At 44.2% G+C, this 19,794-nt stretch overlaps 1 protein-coding gene across 4 annotated transcripts in view; it reads right to left on the minus strand.

The window, feature by feature from the left end:
* The window catches only part of LOC106806327 (type I inositol 1,4,5-trisphosphate 5-phosphatase-like), a 64,307-nt gene that overhangs the window by 36,122 nt on the left and 8,391 nt on the right, over positions 1 to 19,794 (minus strand). For all 4 annotated transcript variants that reach the window (XM_014808231.1, XM_014808230.1, XM_014808234.1 and 1 more), the window contains exons 2-4: positions 5,081 to 5,090; positions 3,533 to 3,633; positions 2,221 to 2,308 (exon numbers count right to left, since the gene is read on the minus strand). In XM_014808231.1, coding sequence (XP_014663717.1) covers positions 2,221 to 2,308; positions 3,533 to 3,633; positions 5,081 to 5,090 — 199 coding nt within the window. The remainder of the gene's footprint in view (positions 1 to 2,220; positions 2,309 to 3,532; positions 3,634 to 5,080; positions 5,091 to 19,794) is intronic.

Consider the following 19,794-nt stretch of genomic DNA (forward strand, 5'->3'; position numbering starts at 1 on the left):
TAGCTCGCGCGCGCGCTCTCTCTCTCTCTCTCTCTCTCTTTCTTTCTCACTACCTCTCTCCTTCCCTCGCTGTTCCTCTCTCGCTCTCGCTCTCCCTCTCTCATTACACGTATAACGCCGTGGCTCACAGCCCGCCGGGAAAATTCCAGTATACGACAACGTGTGACGCTGAACATATGTTACAGTTTACGCAATTTTCAGTGAAAGTAATTTACCCCTGCAATCGTTGTTAGGACCCTCTGAACACGACAATTCGCGAGAAGCAGAGGCGTGATCAAATGAAAGGTTCCGTGTGTGCCTTGCGACTTCAGGCTATCGCGTGCGCCGGCCCCAAGCCGCACGGATGAATGGCACCGCAATGTACGGCTGATTTATCATTAGATCGCTCGACTAGCACCATAAGGCCGTTCATCGATCGCCGACGGATCCATCCGGGAGTCTTGCATCGAGTAGAGAATGCAACGAGAAGAGATACGACCACACAAGCAGAGCGACGCTGCGCAGAGATGGCGTGAAGACAGGACGAACGGTGGCCAGCGAACACTGTTGTTGATAGTTGCCATGAGATACGCGTTAGCAGAGCTAATTAATGTACGTGCAGTCGATGACACACCTGTTTTCAAACGAAAGGTGGTACACCTCACAGGCACTTGGAGCGTTTCAATAAAATATAATCAAGAGCGCATTAACGCCAGTCAGTGTCAGTGTCAGTGTGCAGCAGCTAGCGTGCGGCGGCCAGCGTGTGTTGCAGATGAGCATTTGCACGGCATTTACAGGAAATTGTCGGCAATAATAGGTGAAAGAAAGTAGAGAAACATTAACATACAGACTTTGGTAGTAAATAGATTTCGTATTTATTTAGCATTATATTTTATTGAAACGCTCCAAGTGCCTGTGGTCCACCTTATGTTTAGTACACACTAATGTGAAAACATCTGATGTGCAGCACACAACTGTGACAAAAGAACTCATATCTACGTCCACATTAGAGTGACAGAAGAACCAATGCATAGGTCCACATCGGAATGAAAGCGAAACTGATATCTATAGTGCATGGCAGTGTGGCAACACGAAATTTCTCGTAGATGGCAGCGTGACAATCCACCCGATGCATAGTTCACAGTAATGTGAAAACGCGCCTAATATACAGTACACGGCTGTGTAACAACACACCTAACAGTACCTTGGAGTAATCATTGGAAATATCGAATATGATAATCTGATATAATTAATTCAAGTTCAATCTGATTGTGTAATTTCGTTTAAACTGCATCGTTTAATATTTACAAGAGTCGACGGAAGGATAGAAAATACTGCAGAATTTACGCTAAAAATTTATTCGCTAGGAAGTATCAGTAGTATGATTTTTCTGAAAATGGTCTTGGACAAGATTTTACAATGAAGACTAATATTAGGATTAAAAATTGTTATGACACACCCCTATTGTTATGACACACCCCTACTTCTCTACCATTCCTAATTTCCTATGCACTGATGGTATTTTGGAATGAATTCGTATAGTATGAATGCTGAATATGAGCACAATAATGTAAGGCCGCTTATATTTCTGCTGGTATTATTGACACACGATAGTGGGCGCTATATATGGTAACGTAAAATGAGCTTAAAAGTCAACAGAAAAGCAATATAGCAGCAATCGCAAGATTTGCAGTTTTCGTTTACAGTTTTTCTACGACGACGAAATGGCACTCGGTAAACGTTTCGAGGACTTGTGAAAGTAATAAATGGTGAACCGGGCCGAAGTCACGCGAGTTCAATCTGCCGAGCACACACACGAATAGCGTAGTTTCATATTGTTACATGATCACGAAACGCGAACACAGCCGATTTCCCCAAGTCACATGCTCCGTAGGTCTTCATCATTTATAATACAAAACGTTATTAGTGTGGCTGCAAGTGCATGACGGCATGTCCAGTGGAAGAGAAATAGTGAAAAAGTTATAGTGAAATAAGTATACACAAGACATAAAACGACCTAAATATTTTGGCTATACTCACTCAGACTGTCATATTCTAGTTGAATTACAATGTTGGCGATTTTCAACCTACTCGCACATCCACCCGTGCACACCTACACACCAAATAAACGCACCATGATCTTACACCAACGTCCACGCGCCCACCAACCAGTACACCACCCCTCCCTCGCTAACGCCCCCGCCCCCACAAGCAGCTTTCAGAGGGTGGCGAGATGCTTACCGTGAATTTCTCTGAATGTCTAAAGTCCTCATCGAGGTACACCCGCAGTCTGTCGTAGCGCTGCAGTTCTGGGCTAGCTAGCAGTAACCTGCAATCCGACATGGACAGCGTTATCGTTAGCAGGTAAACGAGGTAAAGCAACGGTTTATTCCCAGTTGGCCTACACCCATTTCGCCTACTCCCAATTCGTCTACGCTCAAAATCTACCCCATTCCCATTTCATCTACGATCGGTTTGTTCACTAAATGATCATTTATAAATAATAAAATGTGGTTTTGATTGGCATACATAGACTACAGGAACCAGAAGAAAACATAGGTACAAATAATGATAACACAACTTGACAAAAATAGAAAATACAGTAGCATAAAAATGAAACAACTGAAGTAAGCGAAATGGGAATATTGCCGATTCTGAGAGTAGACGAAATGGGAGTAGGCGAATTGGGTGTAGGCGAAATGGGAGTAGGCGAAATGGGAGTAGGCCAACTGGGATGTTACCCACACTACCAAAGCAACGTACCGCGCGTATAGACGCATGGGTCTCACAGCTGCCTGGCGCGTCTCACCACGCTTGATCCATGCGAATTCTCCGTGTACATGTAATCAAGAGTCCATAATAGAAGACTATTATGGACTCTTGATGTAATCAAGTGTACGTGTACGTGTATTTTACCTGTGAATTCCCCGTGTACATGTTATGTACGTGTACGTGTATTTTACGTGCGAATTCTCCGTGTAGTTGAAGAAGGCTTCACGCGAAATTCATATCAGCATTGACTTTACGGTTGTATATTGCCTATGCAGGTTTTACAGGCAAGAAAATCGGATTATATAAATTCAACGTATTCTGATCATAAAATTATACAAACAGGACAAATGTTTTCAACAACTTTTCATTAAATGGTTTACTTCCGTTCACAGCAGCGATGTTTCCTTGTTGCAATACTGTCTTAACGAGCACCGTGGCATGAACCCAGTGTCTACTTTTATCTCGTTCATCCCAAACTGCTGAGGTTGGGCCAACATTTCGTTTAAGCAAAAATAAACATGATATAAATGTTTATAATTTTCCTCGAAGCCAGCGTTCCAGGTAAAGTGCAATGAGTTATTTATTTGCGCGGCTACTGCGGTAATTTATTGAGAGAAAATGTGCTGCAGATGTCGCGAGAGAGCTTCAATGGAACGAATGTCTCAGCGAACGAGCTAGCGGAATTGGATGTATCAAACTATTTACAACTATATCATTGTTTGTGGTTTGTCCGAAAAACCTTGTTTAGAAATGCTCGATTACAAATGAAAAATGTACTCACTTCACAAAATCGTTGACGAATTGCATACATTCCTCGAAGTTTTTTCCTCCGACCTCCTGACAGTGCATGGCCAAAAACTTGGGCTTGTGGATTGCAATCGCCTGGAACGAGCAAATTCGACACATCACATTAGAACAACGTAGTCACACACAATTTGACATACCATATTAGAACAACATGGTAACACACAATTCTACATACCATATTAGAACAACGTAGTAACACACAATTTGACATGCCATATTAGAACAACGCGGTAACACACAATTCGACATGGTTCCAGATACGGACACAAGAAAACTGTTGAATTTCTGTAAAACGATTTTCTCTTTATTCCACACGTCCAACCATGCTAACAGCTCAAACCCAAAAAAGAAAGAAACACAGACCTGTAACGCGTAATCTTTGATTGTAAGCCGTGATGCAATATGAGGCGACAACACGTTATTATTGAAGCCTCATACATTCATCCGAACAGCTGAATGATCAGCAGCTTACAATTTCAACTTACAGCCTCACAGATACGTCACACCAATCAACGACGCCACTAGTAATATTAAACTATGATTCGCGAACGAGCTTTTAAACGAGACGAACGCGATGGTCAGACATCTCACCTATAAATTCTCCACAACGCAAAACCGCGGTTAATTGAGTAGTAATTAGATGACGTTAAGTGCACCGTCCTGTTACGCCGACGGGAAATTTAGTCTCCAACGTACGAGACTACGGCAAAACCTCATGCTTGTAATCACGGAGATTAACTCCGTATATACGCTCCCAACTTGTTTCTCGCCGGCGAATGACGTGTAGGAAAAATCCAATTCGCTCGCACCCTGTGTCAAGAGCGAGCTTCTTGAAAGTATTTACACTTGAATTACATGCAATCCCCGGTCAAACAAATGGTGTTGCCGCGGTTTTCGGATTCAGAGGAAGCCATCGTTAATGCCACTCGAAGCAAACTAACCGAATAAAATGCATTAAGATAACGCCATTACGTCATGCGCAGACTGTCGGTAGACCTATCACTGCTAAATACGGCACACGCACTCGCTATCCCCATGCAATTCGAGGGGGCTTAACAGCGGGATGGCGGATTAGCAGTCTAACGCCTCCGGGAGTGTTAACGGGAGGCTGATCGTCACGGAAGCTTCACGCGTGTGGTCACGAACTCGTGCCTTCATGAGAGAGCTGCAGCAATCAATGGCCCATGGACTAAGTGCTGCGCGGTGCAGGCAGGCGACGGAGGACAGATGCTGATGTATACAACGAGGTGCAAACTCACGCAAACACGCACACATGAATAACCACAGGGAAAAGGCAAGCACGCAGGTACACACGCACGCAATTGCATACACACGTGCGCTCATACCCACACCGTACACACACACGCGCACACGCACGCACACACGCACGCACGCACGCACACGCACGCACGCACACACACCACACACACACACGAGCGCACGCACGCACCGCACGCACGCACGCACGCCTGCGCGCCGATGAATACTACGCTCATGCTTCCCCTACGCCGGATATGAATACAGCTAGGAATCTCTCTCTCTCTCTCTCTCTCTCTCTCTCTCTGTCTCATCTCTCTCTCCTCTCTCTCCTCGCTCTCTCTCTCTCTCTCTCTCTCTCTCTCTGCTCTCTCTCTCTCTCTATCTCGCTTCTCTCTCTCTCTCTCTCTCTCTCTCTCTCTCTCTCTCTTTCTCTCTCCTCTCGCTCTCTCTAAATCGTCTCGCTTCGCTCTCTCGTCTCTCTCTCTCTCGCTCTTCTCTCTCTCTCTCTCTCGTTCTCTCTTTCTCTCTCTCTCTCGCTGCTTCTCATCTCTCTCGTCTCTCTCTCTCTCTGCTCTCTCTCTCTCTCTCTCTCTCTCTCTCTCTCTCTCTCTCTCTCTCTCTCTCTCTCTCTCTCTCTCTCTCTCTCTCTCTCTCGCTCGCTCGCTCTCTCTCTCTTTCGCTCTCTCTCTCGCTCTCTCTCTCTCGGCCGCCTTTTAATTTAATTATCTCTTTCCAATGGTAGCCATCACATATCAGGGATGACAACAAGAATGCATGATCACAATGAATGCATCAATATTCGTGTCTTCATTAAAAGTTTCACTAGAGATTCTAAATCCGCAACAACATCTTTAACCAAAACAATTGGTACACTGGGATTAAAAAAGCAGTTATAGTGAGATCTACAAATCGTAGTGTTATCAAATAGGAAATATCTGTTGCAATAACAGTGCGATATTAATAAGGCCGGGGAGTACATTTAAAATAAAAATAAAAATAATCGGTAAAGTATATTATTTCATAGAACGAATCCTTTATCCATACTATTACTCTAACGATATTACACTCTATGACTCGCCATTATTAACGCTTTTTTTCATACAGTCTGCGGCAAGAGACACCAAACGTCAAGCACCCATATGATAACGTTATGCTACAGTTCAGTTCAGCACAACAGACGCTGTTTACACCTATAGCAAGTCACGTGACATCAGAAAGCAATCCGATTGGACTACGGGCACGGTCGCGGTCACTCGGAGTTTACTCGATAAAAACCTAGATTGTTCGGCAAATGTCGGAGCGAAATGAGGCTATTAGCGCAACAAGCGCCGCAGCGAGCCGCATACACGTCAACTAATCAATCGATGAAGGCGTCCCCGATAGCGGATACTGACTGCAGTGCTCTACGTGCAACGCACAGAACCCCCCTCTAGCGCACAGGCACTTGGAACGTCTCAATAATATAAAATAAAGGTAAATAAACAGAAATGTATTTACTACCAAAGTCTTAATGTTTCTCTACTCTATTTCGCCTATAATCGCCTGTAAATGCCGGTCAAATGCTCATCTGCAACACACAAGTACACCGCACGCTAGCTGCTGCACACTGACACATAAATATATTAGATTATATCGCATTTACAGGTGATTATAGGCGAAATAGAGTAGAGAAACATTAAAACTTTGGTAGTAAATACATTTCGTGTTTATTTACCTTTTTACACGAACCAGCAGAGCACTGACGATTCTCCAGAAAGAAAGAGAGAGAGAGAGAGAGAGAGGGAGGGATGGATGGATGGAGAGAGGGATAGAGGGAGAGAGAGAGAGAGAGAGAGAGAGAGAGAGAGATCGAGAGAGAGAGAGAGACGGAGGGATGGATGGATGGAGAAAGGGATAGAGGGGGAGGGAGGCAGGGAGAGAGAGAGAGAGAGAGAGAGAGGAAGGGTTGGAGAGGGAGGGAGGCAGGGAGAGAGAGAGAGAAAGAGAGGGTAAAGCAATTAGGAACTGCAGCTTTCGGTGGAAAATTGAAAAAAATATTTCAATAGATGCGGGGAGATAGCCTGGACGTTTTTTTTCATCAGCTATCATTATTTCATGGACGACGTAGAAACACTGCGAGCAGCTTTGTTTCCGTCTTCCACTCGATGTAAATTTAGACCGAAACGTAAACTGAACTGCTGAGAAGCGAGAAGCCATACAGTCTGTGGAGTAGGCTGTATAGGGGAGCGCCACCATGCAAGCTGCGAACACGCGCGACGTACACGCACGCACGTACGTGCACGTACAGATCCAGGCAAACTATATTTACAAGCTAACAAACTATTTACATTAATTACGTTTGCAAACATAAACGTTAATTAATTTCGTGAAGAGCAATTAAGCAACGGCGCGGCCATCGTTTAGAGCTACTGCTCATTCTAAAAGTTCAAAACATTCCCGGCTGCAAAGACTTGGACTCGTAGACTGAAATAACGAAATTACATCAATCGAAGAGTATTTGCGAATAAAAGAGAAAACTGCCACCGCTTCCAACTTGCCCTGAGGATTTCGACATTCCAGCACACTTGTAAATATTCAACTAGACGTTCATAAAGTTCGGACTGCGCCACGGACACGCGCGGTTCGTGACGACGTGCACTCTTAATGAAGATGAACTCATCGCTTGCTACCTCAGAATGGATGCTTTTAACATGCAATACCGGCACTTGTCGAGAGTACCAACACTTTTCCACGACTGACGTGGCGAAAGACAGATCAGCGAGAAAGATTGCAGCGACAATTTATTGGAATGGCCGTTGCGTCGCATAATACCCGCAAATTCCTATGAAACGATTTCCGATATACGTTTCCGCTTCGTTCGGAGATTTTATATGAGATGATGAATGACCCGTATCATCTACTGAAACCACGCTGATGGTGGGGATCAGGGTGGACGTGAACAAGGGCGCTGGAGTGATAACGAAACTCTATCCCGACATCACATCACATCACATCAAGAACTAATAATACATGTATAATTGTATATATGAGTTGATGATGTATATGCTTGTATGATGTAGTATACATGTATGATTGTATATAGGTTGATGATGTATATGATTGTATGATGTAGTATACATGTATGTTTGTATATAGTTTGATGATGTATATGATTGTATGATGTAGTATACATGTATGATTGTATATAGGTTGATGATGTATATGATTGTATGATGTAGTATACATGTATGTTTGTATATAGTTTGATGATGTATATGATTGTATGATGTAGTATACATGTATGTTTGTATATAGTTTGATGATGTATATGGTTATATAATGTAGTATACATGTATGATTGTATATAGCTTGATGATGTATATGATTGTATGATGTAGTATACATGTATGATTGTAATATGGGTTGATGATGTATATGATTGTATGATGTAGTATACAAGTATGATTGTATATAATATGTGTTTATCATGTATATGATTGTATGATGTAGTGTATGATTAACTCTTTATCGCATGCTACTACTCAAAGTGCGCGCAAAGTGGCGATTATTTTCTAAATCGAAGGACAAAATGTGCAAGTCGTATATGAATCGAGATGCAAGTCACGGTCTAGCTTATTTGTGATACGAAGCGGCGAGCAATTATAGAGGAAGAGAAAAGCTTAATGATCGACGTAGAGACGAGGAGCGTGTGCAGACCCACGCCTGCACATTTCCGACCCACCGCACGTCTGCCTGTCTCATCGTCTAGCATCATTAACTAGCATCCACAATTCTGCTCATTCGTTTTCGCGATAACAAGCTAAAGGCAGAGCCTATCTAGAATGCAATCGCTCAGGCAAACGCGTGCGCGACTATGATACTCGCCCGATTACACTCATAATTGCTAATAAAACAGAGCTGATGAAGCCGTGGAGGGCTTCACAAGAGACAGACATACACCGCGCTCCAGCTGCTAAGCAACCGCGGCGATGAAGATCGAACCAGCAGTTCTGCAGGCGGCAGAGCGAGTCGGCGGCACTAACAAACGCATATTGCTCATGCATCGACCAATCTAATCTATATTTCAGTTCGTATGAATGTATGTATGTATGTCCCCTATGCCCGGCCAAACCGCCCAAGTGATCTGGATGCAATTTTCAGAGGGCCATTTCCTATACCACTAGGGAGTGTTCCTAGACGAAAAAAAAATTTAAAAAGTCAAAAAGTTAAAAATTGATAACAATTCAATAGATGGCGGTGCGTACAGATTAACATGACGTACGTGTGAATCCATGGTGTATACTCTTAACGGCGCAGTGGCCTAATCGCCAGAACCAACACCGTACCTATCCGCTTCGAATTCGCCTACGATGCACACAATTCCAGACAATATTTTACAGACAACACAGACAGCCCCTTACCACGGCGCCTGATGCCGCCAAGAATGCAATTTTCTCGTGTTTAAATACTTTGAGTTACGGCGATAACAAACGCATTCCTGCACTGACACATCAAACTCACTTCAACAGCAGCAGCATCTCAACCTACCAACCATTTACAACTAGCAACGCATTGCGACTTCTCTAGCAAAGCACGCCAACGATGTCTCCGGTCTCTATAACAATTCATCACGGGAGGAATCGCCCGCGCTGTGCCCCATCAATCTTAAAACAAAGCATCATCGATAATTAAAGAGTTGCGCGAGTCGTGAGTGCCTATCTCCATGATTTCATTGCTCGAAGCCCGTGTAGTCGTGTAACTCTATATGCAGTAGCAAACTGTACGTACGGCATTACCCCTCCACTCCGACAGCTGCATTCATTCTTTACCAGACAGCGGGTGGATGTAGTTACCGTATGCCATGCTGTGAGGGAGTCTTTAGGGCTTCGCGCGCGATGTGAGGGTGTGAACATTATTTCTTATGACGCAGTCGCTGCAATATCAGCACCTAGCTTAAATCATTACATTCCACGATGATACAGAACAATAAGCTATTGTCATGGATCGATGGAGTGTTGAATAAGTTCCGGAGCAAGGCAATTATGAAACCAGATGCAAACGAGTTTTTACACTAAGCGATTCGCTGGTCACTAATTGCTGGTACACGGCGGGAGGCTGTGATCAGACAGAACATGGCTTCCTGCTTTGTAGCAGGCTATAGTAAAATGGGTTCCTCAATCATGGGCGGGAAGATGCGGTTAGCTTCCTACATCTTGGCAGGATGTGGTCAATGTATGAGTAACCTCCGAAATTTTGGGAGGATGTGGTGATCAGGTGTGAACTGCTTTCAATAGCAAGAGCGCGCTGCAGGTAAAATATATACCTGTGCAGGTTTGCCGAAGATGCGACATCACTGATCAAGAGTAATCACCAGCCTCCTGCCGCACAGAGACATTCCGGTACTACATTCATTACGCGAGCCGACGTAAACCAGCGAAGATTGGCGTCAGTGGCGCTCGTTAGGCAAGGTTACTCCTGCGCACGCGGTATCTTGCCTGCATCTATCTTCATATTTCCTAACTAGCAAACCCGTGGAAATAAAGCCTTCTAAGTTTTTAACTGCCGTGTAGTTTTCGCTTTGTGTGATTTAGTATTTATGATTACAGTGGTATTGAATTCTATATTTTATTTTATCATTTCATATCTTACTGCCGTCATACACTTCTACAATCATCCTTCCCCTCCACAGCATCTTAACTGTATCGGTAAGACGCTGTGTATAGGCAGAAGGACATGCAATAAAATACGTGATTGCATCCCTGATGGATCTCGCAATTTAACACGACTGCGCGGAACAGTGTTGGCTTCCATTCTCAATGTTTACGTGGCAACGCGCACACGCGGGCTCAGTGGCGATGACGAGTCAGGAAAGACGGCTGTCGCACACGCAACTCAGGATGTCTACCATAATCATGACATCTCAGTTCTGATTCACCTCCCAAGATCTTAGCTCAGCTGCTGCTGTTGACAAAACGCGCATTGAGAACAACTCTACGAGTAAACAAACGCGAACGACCGGAAACGGAAACCGAGAGCTTAGTCGCGTCACGGATACGACCTCCTTTCCCCCACACAGACGTCTTCTGTTCACTCCGCTGCACTGAAATAGCGGATTACGTGGACAAACACCGGGCTTCCGATACCCGGAAACTCGCCAAATCCCACTTGTTTTCCGCATGCGTGTCTAGCCTGCTTTCTCCGCGACACAACTTGGCTCGCTGCAGTGCAACTCGGGTCCGCAGACCGGCTACCAAAAAGAGAGTTCAACCTTAAAAGCCGAACATTGTTTTCCGTAGTCAACGAGTGCATGCGATCGGATAGTTCGTTCTTTCTCCGGTGCGCTCGCTATACCCATGCGAGCTCGGCTTACCTAGGCTTGCTAGCTGTCGGATGCTGCTTGTTGCTATGGCGATTACTGACTATTCCAATCACCGCGAATACTGTACATCACGTTATTTGTACTTTTTCATTCGAGTGTTAGTCAGTAGGTTGGTCGGTCGACAGATCGATATGTTGGCCGATCGGCCGGGAGGTTGGTCGGTGGGTTAATATTGGGTGATCGGGGCATCTGTATTTTGAACACAATACTTGTAAGAAAGACCAGTGTATATGTATATGTATGTGTGCGTGTGCGTGTGCGTGTGCGTGCGTGCGTGCGTGCGTGTGCGCGCGTGTGCTTGGGTGTTGCTATGTCATCTGCGCCAAGCCGCGTAACTTGCGCAGCTTCGCCCAGAAGTGCCAAACACCTGGTGTGCGCCACACGCACTGCGACATTCACGATTTCCTCCTAGTCTCTCGTTCGGCGAGCGGTGCCATTACGCGGTGAACGCATCTCTAACTATATTGATGGCATATGATAGGCACGACAGCTCCACACTGCGTCACACTGCTTCACGAACTCTACTATCTACTTGCAGTACATGCACCCGCGTTTATTAATTACGCTATCAACTACACCGGGAATGTCCGCAGTTGACAGCTTCATTATAATGTAGTGTCTATATATATATATATATAGTGTTACTTTACAATATCGGCGAGGATGACACCTTGTGCCATCGACCACATGTTTTAGTTTTATAGTGCTGAATTCAATAATAGCAGCTTGCCAGACACTTGCGAGCAGAAAATTCGTTTCTTGTATCAGGAAAATAGATCTGAATATCCTGACATTAAAAGTACTGACAGTTTAAACACCATTTGTCGTGTGTTAAACGGAGTGAAAAAATTTCAAACGAATAAAGTAAATTTAATTCATGACGAATTTACTTGATGATAATGGGAATCTATAATGGGAATCATATTTCAGATCTTGGTTATTCCAATATATATAGCCAATCACTACTATTGTCTGTAATCTTCGGGCATGCATAACATATCGTAATGCTATTAAACTTTGCGAGGGATAGACTGATTAAAACATTTCTGAATGTGATTATATATGCTAATATTTAAAGGAATCGTTTACTCTAGGTTCTAGGGTTATTTTCAGTTAATTTAGGTTAAAATTACGCTACATAAAAAGTTTCATGGTTCAATCACCATTAGAAATATTATTAAAAAATGTTTTAAAACTAATGACTACAGTTTGATTACAACGACGGTGGCGCCACTCAAAGCGCACGATCTGATAAGTTGCGCAAAACCACTTTTCAGCCAAGGGCTACAGACGGAGGGTGTTTCTTATTTATTAATTTAAAAGCAAAAGGATTGTAATATCTTATAAACGACATATAGATTCAGTTATAATATGGATAAATTTGCCCTAAAATGAATATCGTTCGGTTAAATAGCATTTAGGTATAAATATAATTGCGCTTTTGTGATTAGCCCTCGGTCTGTAACGTGCAAAATAAATTGTCAAATACGCAACTTTTTCACGAGTGGCAGCACGGTCGCGGGTGTCATGGCGCCGTTCAAATTTTGTAGCGTTGATGTGTAATTAATTATAACAATTAAATTAGGTATCTGGTAACAAATACGTGTGGGTATAGACGATTTGTTATACAGTAAGTACAGTTGAATGCAGTAAAATCCTAGAGTCTACTATCCCTTTGATATTCTACGCGTATTATTTAAAAGCAGGCCGAAATAGTGAAATATATCTAGTTTACACGCACAAGCACAGTTTGCCTACATTTTAAACTTAGATTAGGAAAATTCAATGCCCACAAGAGAAATATATCTAAAACCTATTAACTTTAGGATTACAGTGGATATCCTTTTATGATGACAAATGTGATAACATTGACTTTTTCCGAGAACTGTACTCATATCCACGTTAGAACGACACGCGGAAGACTGAGGCACAAACGAGAGACACAGAAGACAAGATGGGTCAATGAGCTTTCTTTTCATATGGAAGATAACGTCAACGACCTTTCTATGTGCAGGGAAGGTGAGATAACAGCTAGAGCGTTGCTATTGCATGGAAGGTGAGGTGACGTATATACTCCTATATCATCGCAGACGATGGGACGGCTTTCTAAATGCCACACGAAATGTTTATTCGCGCGCAGGAAGCTGTAAGATTTGAGTGCGTGTCGACATGCGTTACATCCAGCAGACGCATCCGCATGCAGTGCGTGACTGACTGCGCGACCCCCACAGATTCTGAACTAGAACGAAGCTGAGCAGTTAGGAATATTCGCGTAAACATACAGCTATAACCCGCACTGGGTGTGACAGCTTTACTAAAAGGATTCTATCCCGGCGTCGAGTATTAACTTCTGCTCGAATCTCTAACGCTACCATGGCTTCAGTGCAGAGATAGGCTCGATCCCTCCAACCACACTGGTAGAGAACATCTGTCGAATGTTTAGTTTATACGATCGGTAGCGGCGCTCGTAACCTGTCTGTGCAGGGCTTTCAAAAAATGTTAACCGTATATATAGACTGTTTATGGTGTGATAGCGCGTCATGCCAAGCAGTTCTTCTTTCTGGGTGTGTGAAGCCCTTTTCAGTGGCAAGCACCCTCGGCACTGAACTGTCGGAGCCGCAGCTATACTAGTGCGCACTGATAACGAAAGATTGCGTTTCTAGTTACTCCCCTAAGTGGCGCCACCTAAGATGATCCGGTATTATGCGCTGGTCTCCCGCGATCGTTGTAATGCCATTTATCTCATGTTCATCTTCATGCATCTCATGTGCGCGTTATAAAGCGAGTGGGTGGGTGAGTTACCTAACCAGGAGACGTACGTGAGTACGGACTTTCCTATCAAGATGTAGCGGACGAAGTCGAAGGCTTGGGTGCCTAGGTCGCCGTAGTGTATATATATATTGTATCGTGTTTTCTAATAAAGTCAGTCTTCAACAACAAATTCTGCGATTGGATCATCTTTACTCCTTGCTACAATCTGCTACCATTTGCTAACTCGACGCTGCTACGATGCCGGAGCAGAGAACACCTTTCTTTTTCCCAGTACAATAAAGGCACGGGGGCCGGTGACTGATGTTGATTTAACGCGTGGTGTGAATCAATGCCTAACCTGCTACATACATGCATGCATGGTCAATGTCGACAGTTAATCACGGATGAAGGCCGCCCAGCGCGCGCCGACACTTAACAAAATTCCACCGACCCTTCCCTCCGCTCTCACCCCACCGCCCCACCACCCCAACGTCAAACGCATCTTTGCCCCGCCGCGCGGTGGTTACCGTGGTTACGGCACACGTCTGACGTTATTCAGAGCGAACGGAGAGCGTGTATCAGTCGGCAGAGGATGGATAGGCAATCTCGCTAGGCCAGAATAAAAATATTGTTATTTTTCACCTCACCCGAACGACCCGCCAAAAAGGGGCCGACTCAAAAAATATTATTGATCTTTTTTTTAAACAAATTGTATCACTGTACATTATATAAATCTGTAGGCAATACATTATATTTACTAAGCAAAACAAACATTCAACATAAAAGGTATCTCCACACAAGCACACCCGAGCATGTAGACATCATGATGAATTTGTAAAAAGACCCCCGCCCTCAAAAAAGCCGACCTACCTACACAAACTTTTCAGCCTGGGTCGGGTGAGGGCAAACAAAGATTTTTTTAAATTGTGTCCCTAGCTTCCATTTCCTCGTGCGTGCAGTAAGATGCTGACAGCTGCAGTTGTGCGAGGATGACGTCTGTTCCACAAACAGCGTCTTTGCGCCTGCCGTCACGTACGCAGCGACGCGTCTATAAGCGTCCTCACATGCGGTGACAGCGGTGCCGAGCAGGCATGCAGGCATGCAGGCAGGCAAGCGGACACGCGCAGGCAAGCATGCAGGCAGGCGGACGCGCGCAGGCAGGAGGCATGCAGGCAGGCGGACGCGCACACACACATACACACACACACGCACGCACGCACGCACGCACCCAACGCTCCGCACGATCGAAAAAGCCGATTCGCTTCCCACTAAGACATAAAGCAGCGAAGATTTTCCACAGTAATATTGGTAATATTGATAATGCATCAATTTCGTCACTTCATTTCCGAGATGCCTACGCGTTATAAAACTCGCGCGGCTTTTCGACGCCTAGGGAAAAGCAACACAATGTCACCTTTTGTTATTGTTAACAAAAGAACAACACAAACTACGTCATTGAAATAATCGTATTCACACATGTTTTTGCACTGGTTTTATTTGCCTCTAATACGGCGGCATCACATGTGCATAAATAAATAACATGTAAACATATATATACACAAACAGATGTTTGCCACCATGCAGGTCATAAACATTTTCATCCACACACGGCTATATGCGGTTAGGTAGTGTATACACTCGTTTCTAAATACTGAAAATATCTACCTATTCGCCGATGCCGCACAGCTATGCCATAATAAACATAGTGATGTACAGGAAAAAGTCAGGTCTGTTTTACATGTGGTGCAGAATTAACTGGCAGCCACAAACCTGCTCAGCAATGCTGATTTCAACATAATCATGGATTTAGACCTAACAGCATGCAAGCTGTGCATATATATAAGCGTGTGAACGATCGCGTCATTAGTTCACTAAAAACCAACGCGTTTGCGGAAATTGTGTGAACAGCAGTATTATTTGGATATACTACCTATATGTTTACATTATGTGTATTTGTTCGACGATAAATACAATAGATGCTTAAACAAACTGATAAAAGTTCACACCCCATATATACCACCAAGTGCTATTGGTATCAAGATGCATTATTGCCTTTTGATACCACCTACTGATACCACCTAGAGCCGATACCAAACCGGCTCAGTATGGATATTTTCGCACTGTGTAACTCTGGCGGTAAAAAATGAAAAGTAAATGAAGACCAAGTGAATATTAGTTTTACTCTGAGATGGTTAGCCGACTACGCCAGCTTCCTCTAAGAAGCACAAACTGAAAGATGCTACCATCGGAACAGCTGCAGTCCTCCATTGCACAGCCCTCCCCATAATAGACGTAACCCGTATAAGAGATCGAATTACCTGGCGGATAACCTGATAATTACAATTTAGAATAACTAGTTAATTTCCTTTCGGTTCACCGAATCATGAATTACTGCAAATTAGTTGTGCATTTGTATCACATGCACCTACACAGCGGGTTGCGGGGTAGGGGGCGCCACGGGAGCAAGGCGCCGCTATAATACGTACATCAGTAGGGAGCTTGGCCGCGAAACCGCTTTGCTGATTCCTTGCGCATAATATTTGCACAGGCTCTGATTACTGCATTGCTGCGATTGTATACTGTTAGAATACTCTCAATTTATTAATTTATTAAATCGTTATTTTGTTAGTTACATTGTATTTGTATTGACAGATCGATCGTTATTAGATTCGCCTAAGCCCAACGACTTATATGTACATATATGTAGACAAGTCAAGAATAGCTTAGGGTGTAAAAGCCAGCTATTCAATCAGTCTGACTGAGCATGCGTCCCCTGGGCTATGAGATTAGGCCCACTTCACATACATGGGTATCATGGATTGAACACAAAGCGCATCAGCAATCTCCAGCAACGGCGTCGCTTGAGAGAAAAACAGTTGCGAGTAGCAACAACCACATAAATCCCCGTGACTGACATACATCCTTCACTGCACCACGAACAACACTCATAACGTTTGCACCATCCATGCAATTGTGTCGAATGCGGCATAGGCGTTTTTGGTCAGGTATATAGCACTAAATATAAGCGAAATTCAAAACGCGGATTTCATGATATGAACGGATTACGTTAATGGCAAATAACGCTCATATAACGTGCGTGTAATTTACTTACATATATGCATACCCGCCCGCACACGCAAGCACATACGCACGCACGCACGCGCACACACACAGGGACGCACGCACGCACGCACACACACACACACACACACGCGCGCGCGTGCGCGCACACACACACATCTACTATTTAAATAATATATTCGGTATACTATAGATATGCAACTCTATAATCTGCAGTTTCGCGCACATGGTCAATAGCCGGGAGCAATACCGTATCATTTGTGTCAGCGTGCAAGACGCATTCATGGCAAACGTGCACGACCGAGGGGAGGGGGCAGATACGCAGCACATTTGCATACGAGTACACGAAAGTAGAGAAAGGGTGTTCCATTTAGAGGTTGGACAGATTTGGGTAGTCCTCTGTGGCATACTGCATTCTACTACACACAGCTTTATTTATTCCATGTAAAATGCGTGGGCTTGCGCTACAGTTTATTCAGCTACAATGAGACATCAGCTACTGGTTACGAAATCTAGCCTATCACATGGTGGACGGCGACTTGACGAGTCTCGCGAACTTAGCCATGCACAGTAACGTAGCTTGTACATTTCATAAGTCAATATTGAATAGAATAGAATAGAATAGAATAGAATAGAATAGAATAGAATAGAATAGAATAGAATAGAATAGAATAGAATAGAATAGAATAGAATAAAATAGAATAGAATATTCATATACATGTAGAATGATCCCCGCCATGTTTAATTCGGCATAAATTTGTCCGCGTTACAACTTGTGCAATAATAGATGGGTATAGCTCATCTTTCGCGTGAACAATAAAATGAGCTACGACTATTAACTCGATGGCTACAGAATCCAACGATGTTATACGTATGTCATGTAATATGACCGTCTGTTTGAATTCATCCGATGTAATACTTTGTGAACGTGCGATATTTCAACCACTATTTCACACCTGGATATATATATTGATATGTCAGAACACAAAACAAATATACATTGAGGGCACGCACGTAGCTTCGCGCCTGTGGCGGAAATTCGAATGTTAGTGACACCACACGCCAGTCGATTGACGTCAGTACCTGCGTCACGCTGCATGTAAACGGTGATCACGTGACACCCATGACGGCGCGGCGCGGACCAAGGCCGACAGAGCGACGTAGTCCGCCCTGGAATGCCTTTGTCGTTTCTGACCTTGTTTGAAATCGCTGTTCGATTCATTCACACATAACTTGTTTTCGTGACGCGTGGGCAATCGATCACAGGCAGTAATGCTGAATAGTTCGTTCCCGAGTATAGTACCCGAGGTGTCGGCGAGTATGTCGCCTACGCCTAACCCTAACCCTAACCCTAACCATATCAAATAATTACGCACACAGCTAGTTGAGAGCCATTGAAGCACACGCACGCACACACGCACGCGCGCACGCACGCACACGTTACAATACAAACAAACCTCATCCTATCTGTGTGCATATTTGCGACAGCCTGAATCGTTAATATTCTGAACGGTATATTCTTCAAATATACTCTCCCTCTCATCTCAAATCTGTTCGTATTAGCAACTTATTGCGCGTTGCCGAGATTAATAATAATACGTGAAAGTATAGAATCGCAGCTGCGATTGGGATCTGTATTGATCCAAACCAACCATAATACGAAATGTAGGGAAATCACGATTAGGCTAAAACGATCGCTGGTGTACGGGTTATCACGATTGCCTGCTACCGTGCCAGCTGCTACCGCTACTGCAACTACTACTAACTGCTACAACGTGTAGTCAGCTTGTCGGCTTCCGATATATACCACGAATACTATATACACGCGTACGACTTTCCCCTGCAAAATCTGCTTGCGATTACTTAATGATTATTAATTACTTATTAACGCTTAATTCACGCACGATACTGTAGCGTCGGACATTGTTCTATACTTACTACGTACGCATACATTTGCGACCTCGCTCGGGGCCAAGTGGGTCAGCATGATAGCGGCCTAAAAGCAAAGCCCACGCGCTACACAAGCGTCGGTCATTCTGCACCGACCGGTGTGAGAAGGTCATAGGTACCAATCGTAAAACCAATATACCGTATAGTAGACAGACAAACCGCACCCGAAGTTAACATCGAGCCGCCAGACAACGATGCCTGACATACGATGGGAAACGAGTAGAGCAGGAGTGTCTCTCACACGGAGGCGTACCGCACATACATAATTACAAGAGCATATAAAGAAGGACCTTCTTTATAGACTCTTGATAATTATACACACGTACAGCTGCACGGAGGTATGTGCCACGCATTTATGGACGTTGATACCCCGTACAGACTGCAAAATTTGATATGGTATTAAACTAGCGCGCGCTAGGCCCGGGCCTGACGCGCGCCAAATCGTAGCGTTCAGACTGCATAAATTCGTAGCCTGTACGGGGTATGAAGGTCTGGCGTTCTTGATGGCCGGATCGCCACAAGATACCTGATCGTGTGAGGTGCTTCCCTACACTATTGCCTGCACGCATAGACCAAGCGCAAAATAAATCCTGACAAATTCTGATGATGAGCATAACCACGACAGAAGAAGCATTTGTTGCGGACACTTTTAGAAAGATGTAGACTAGCTGACACGTTTGCTGAACGGGTTCGAATAGCCCGTTAATGAGTCAATGCGCAGAAACAGAGAGAGGGGGGAGAGAGAGCGAAAGAGAGAGAGGGCGAGAGGGAGAGAGAGCAAGAGAGAGAACGAGCGAGAGAGAGAGAGAGAGCGAGAGAGAGAGAGCGAGAGAGAG

Source organism: Priapulus caudatus, unplaced genomic scaffold (genome assembly GCF_000485595.1).
Source record: "Priapulus caudatus unplaced genomic scaffold, Priapulus_caudatus-5.0.1 Scaffold154, whole genome shotgun sequence".
Classification (NCBI taxonomy): Eukaryota; Metazoa; Priapulida; class Priapulimorpha; order Priapulimorphida; family Priapulidae; genus Priapulus; species Priapulus caudatus.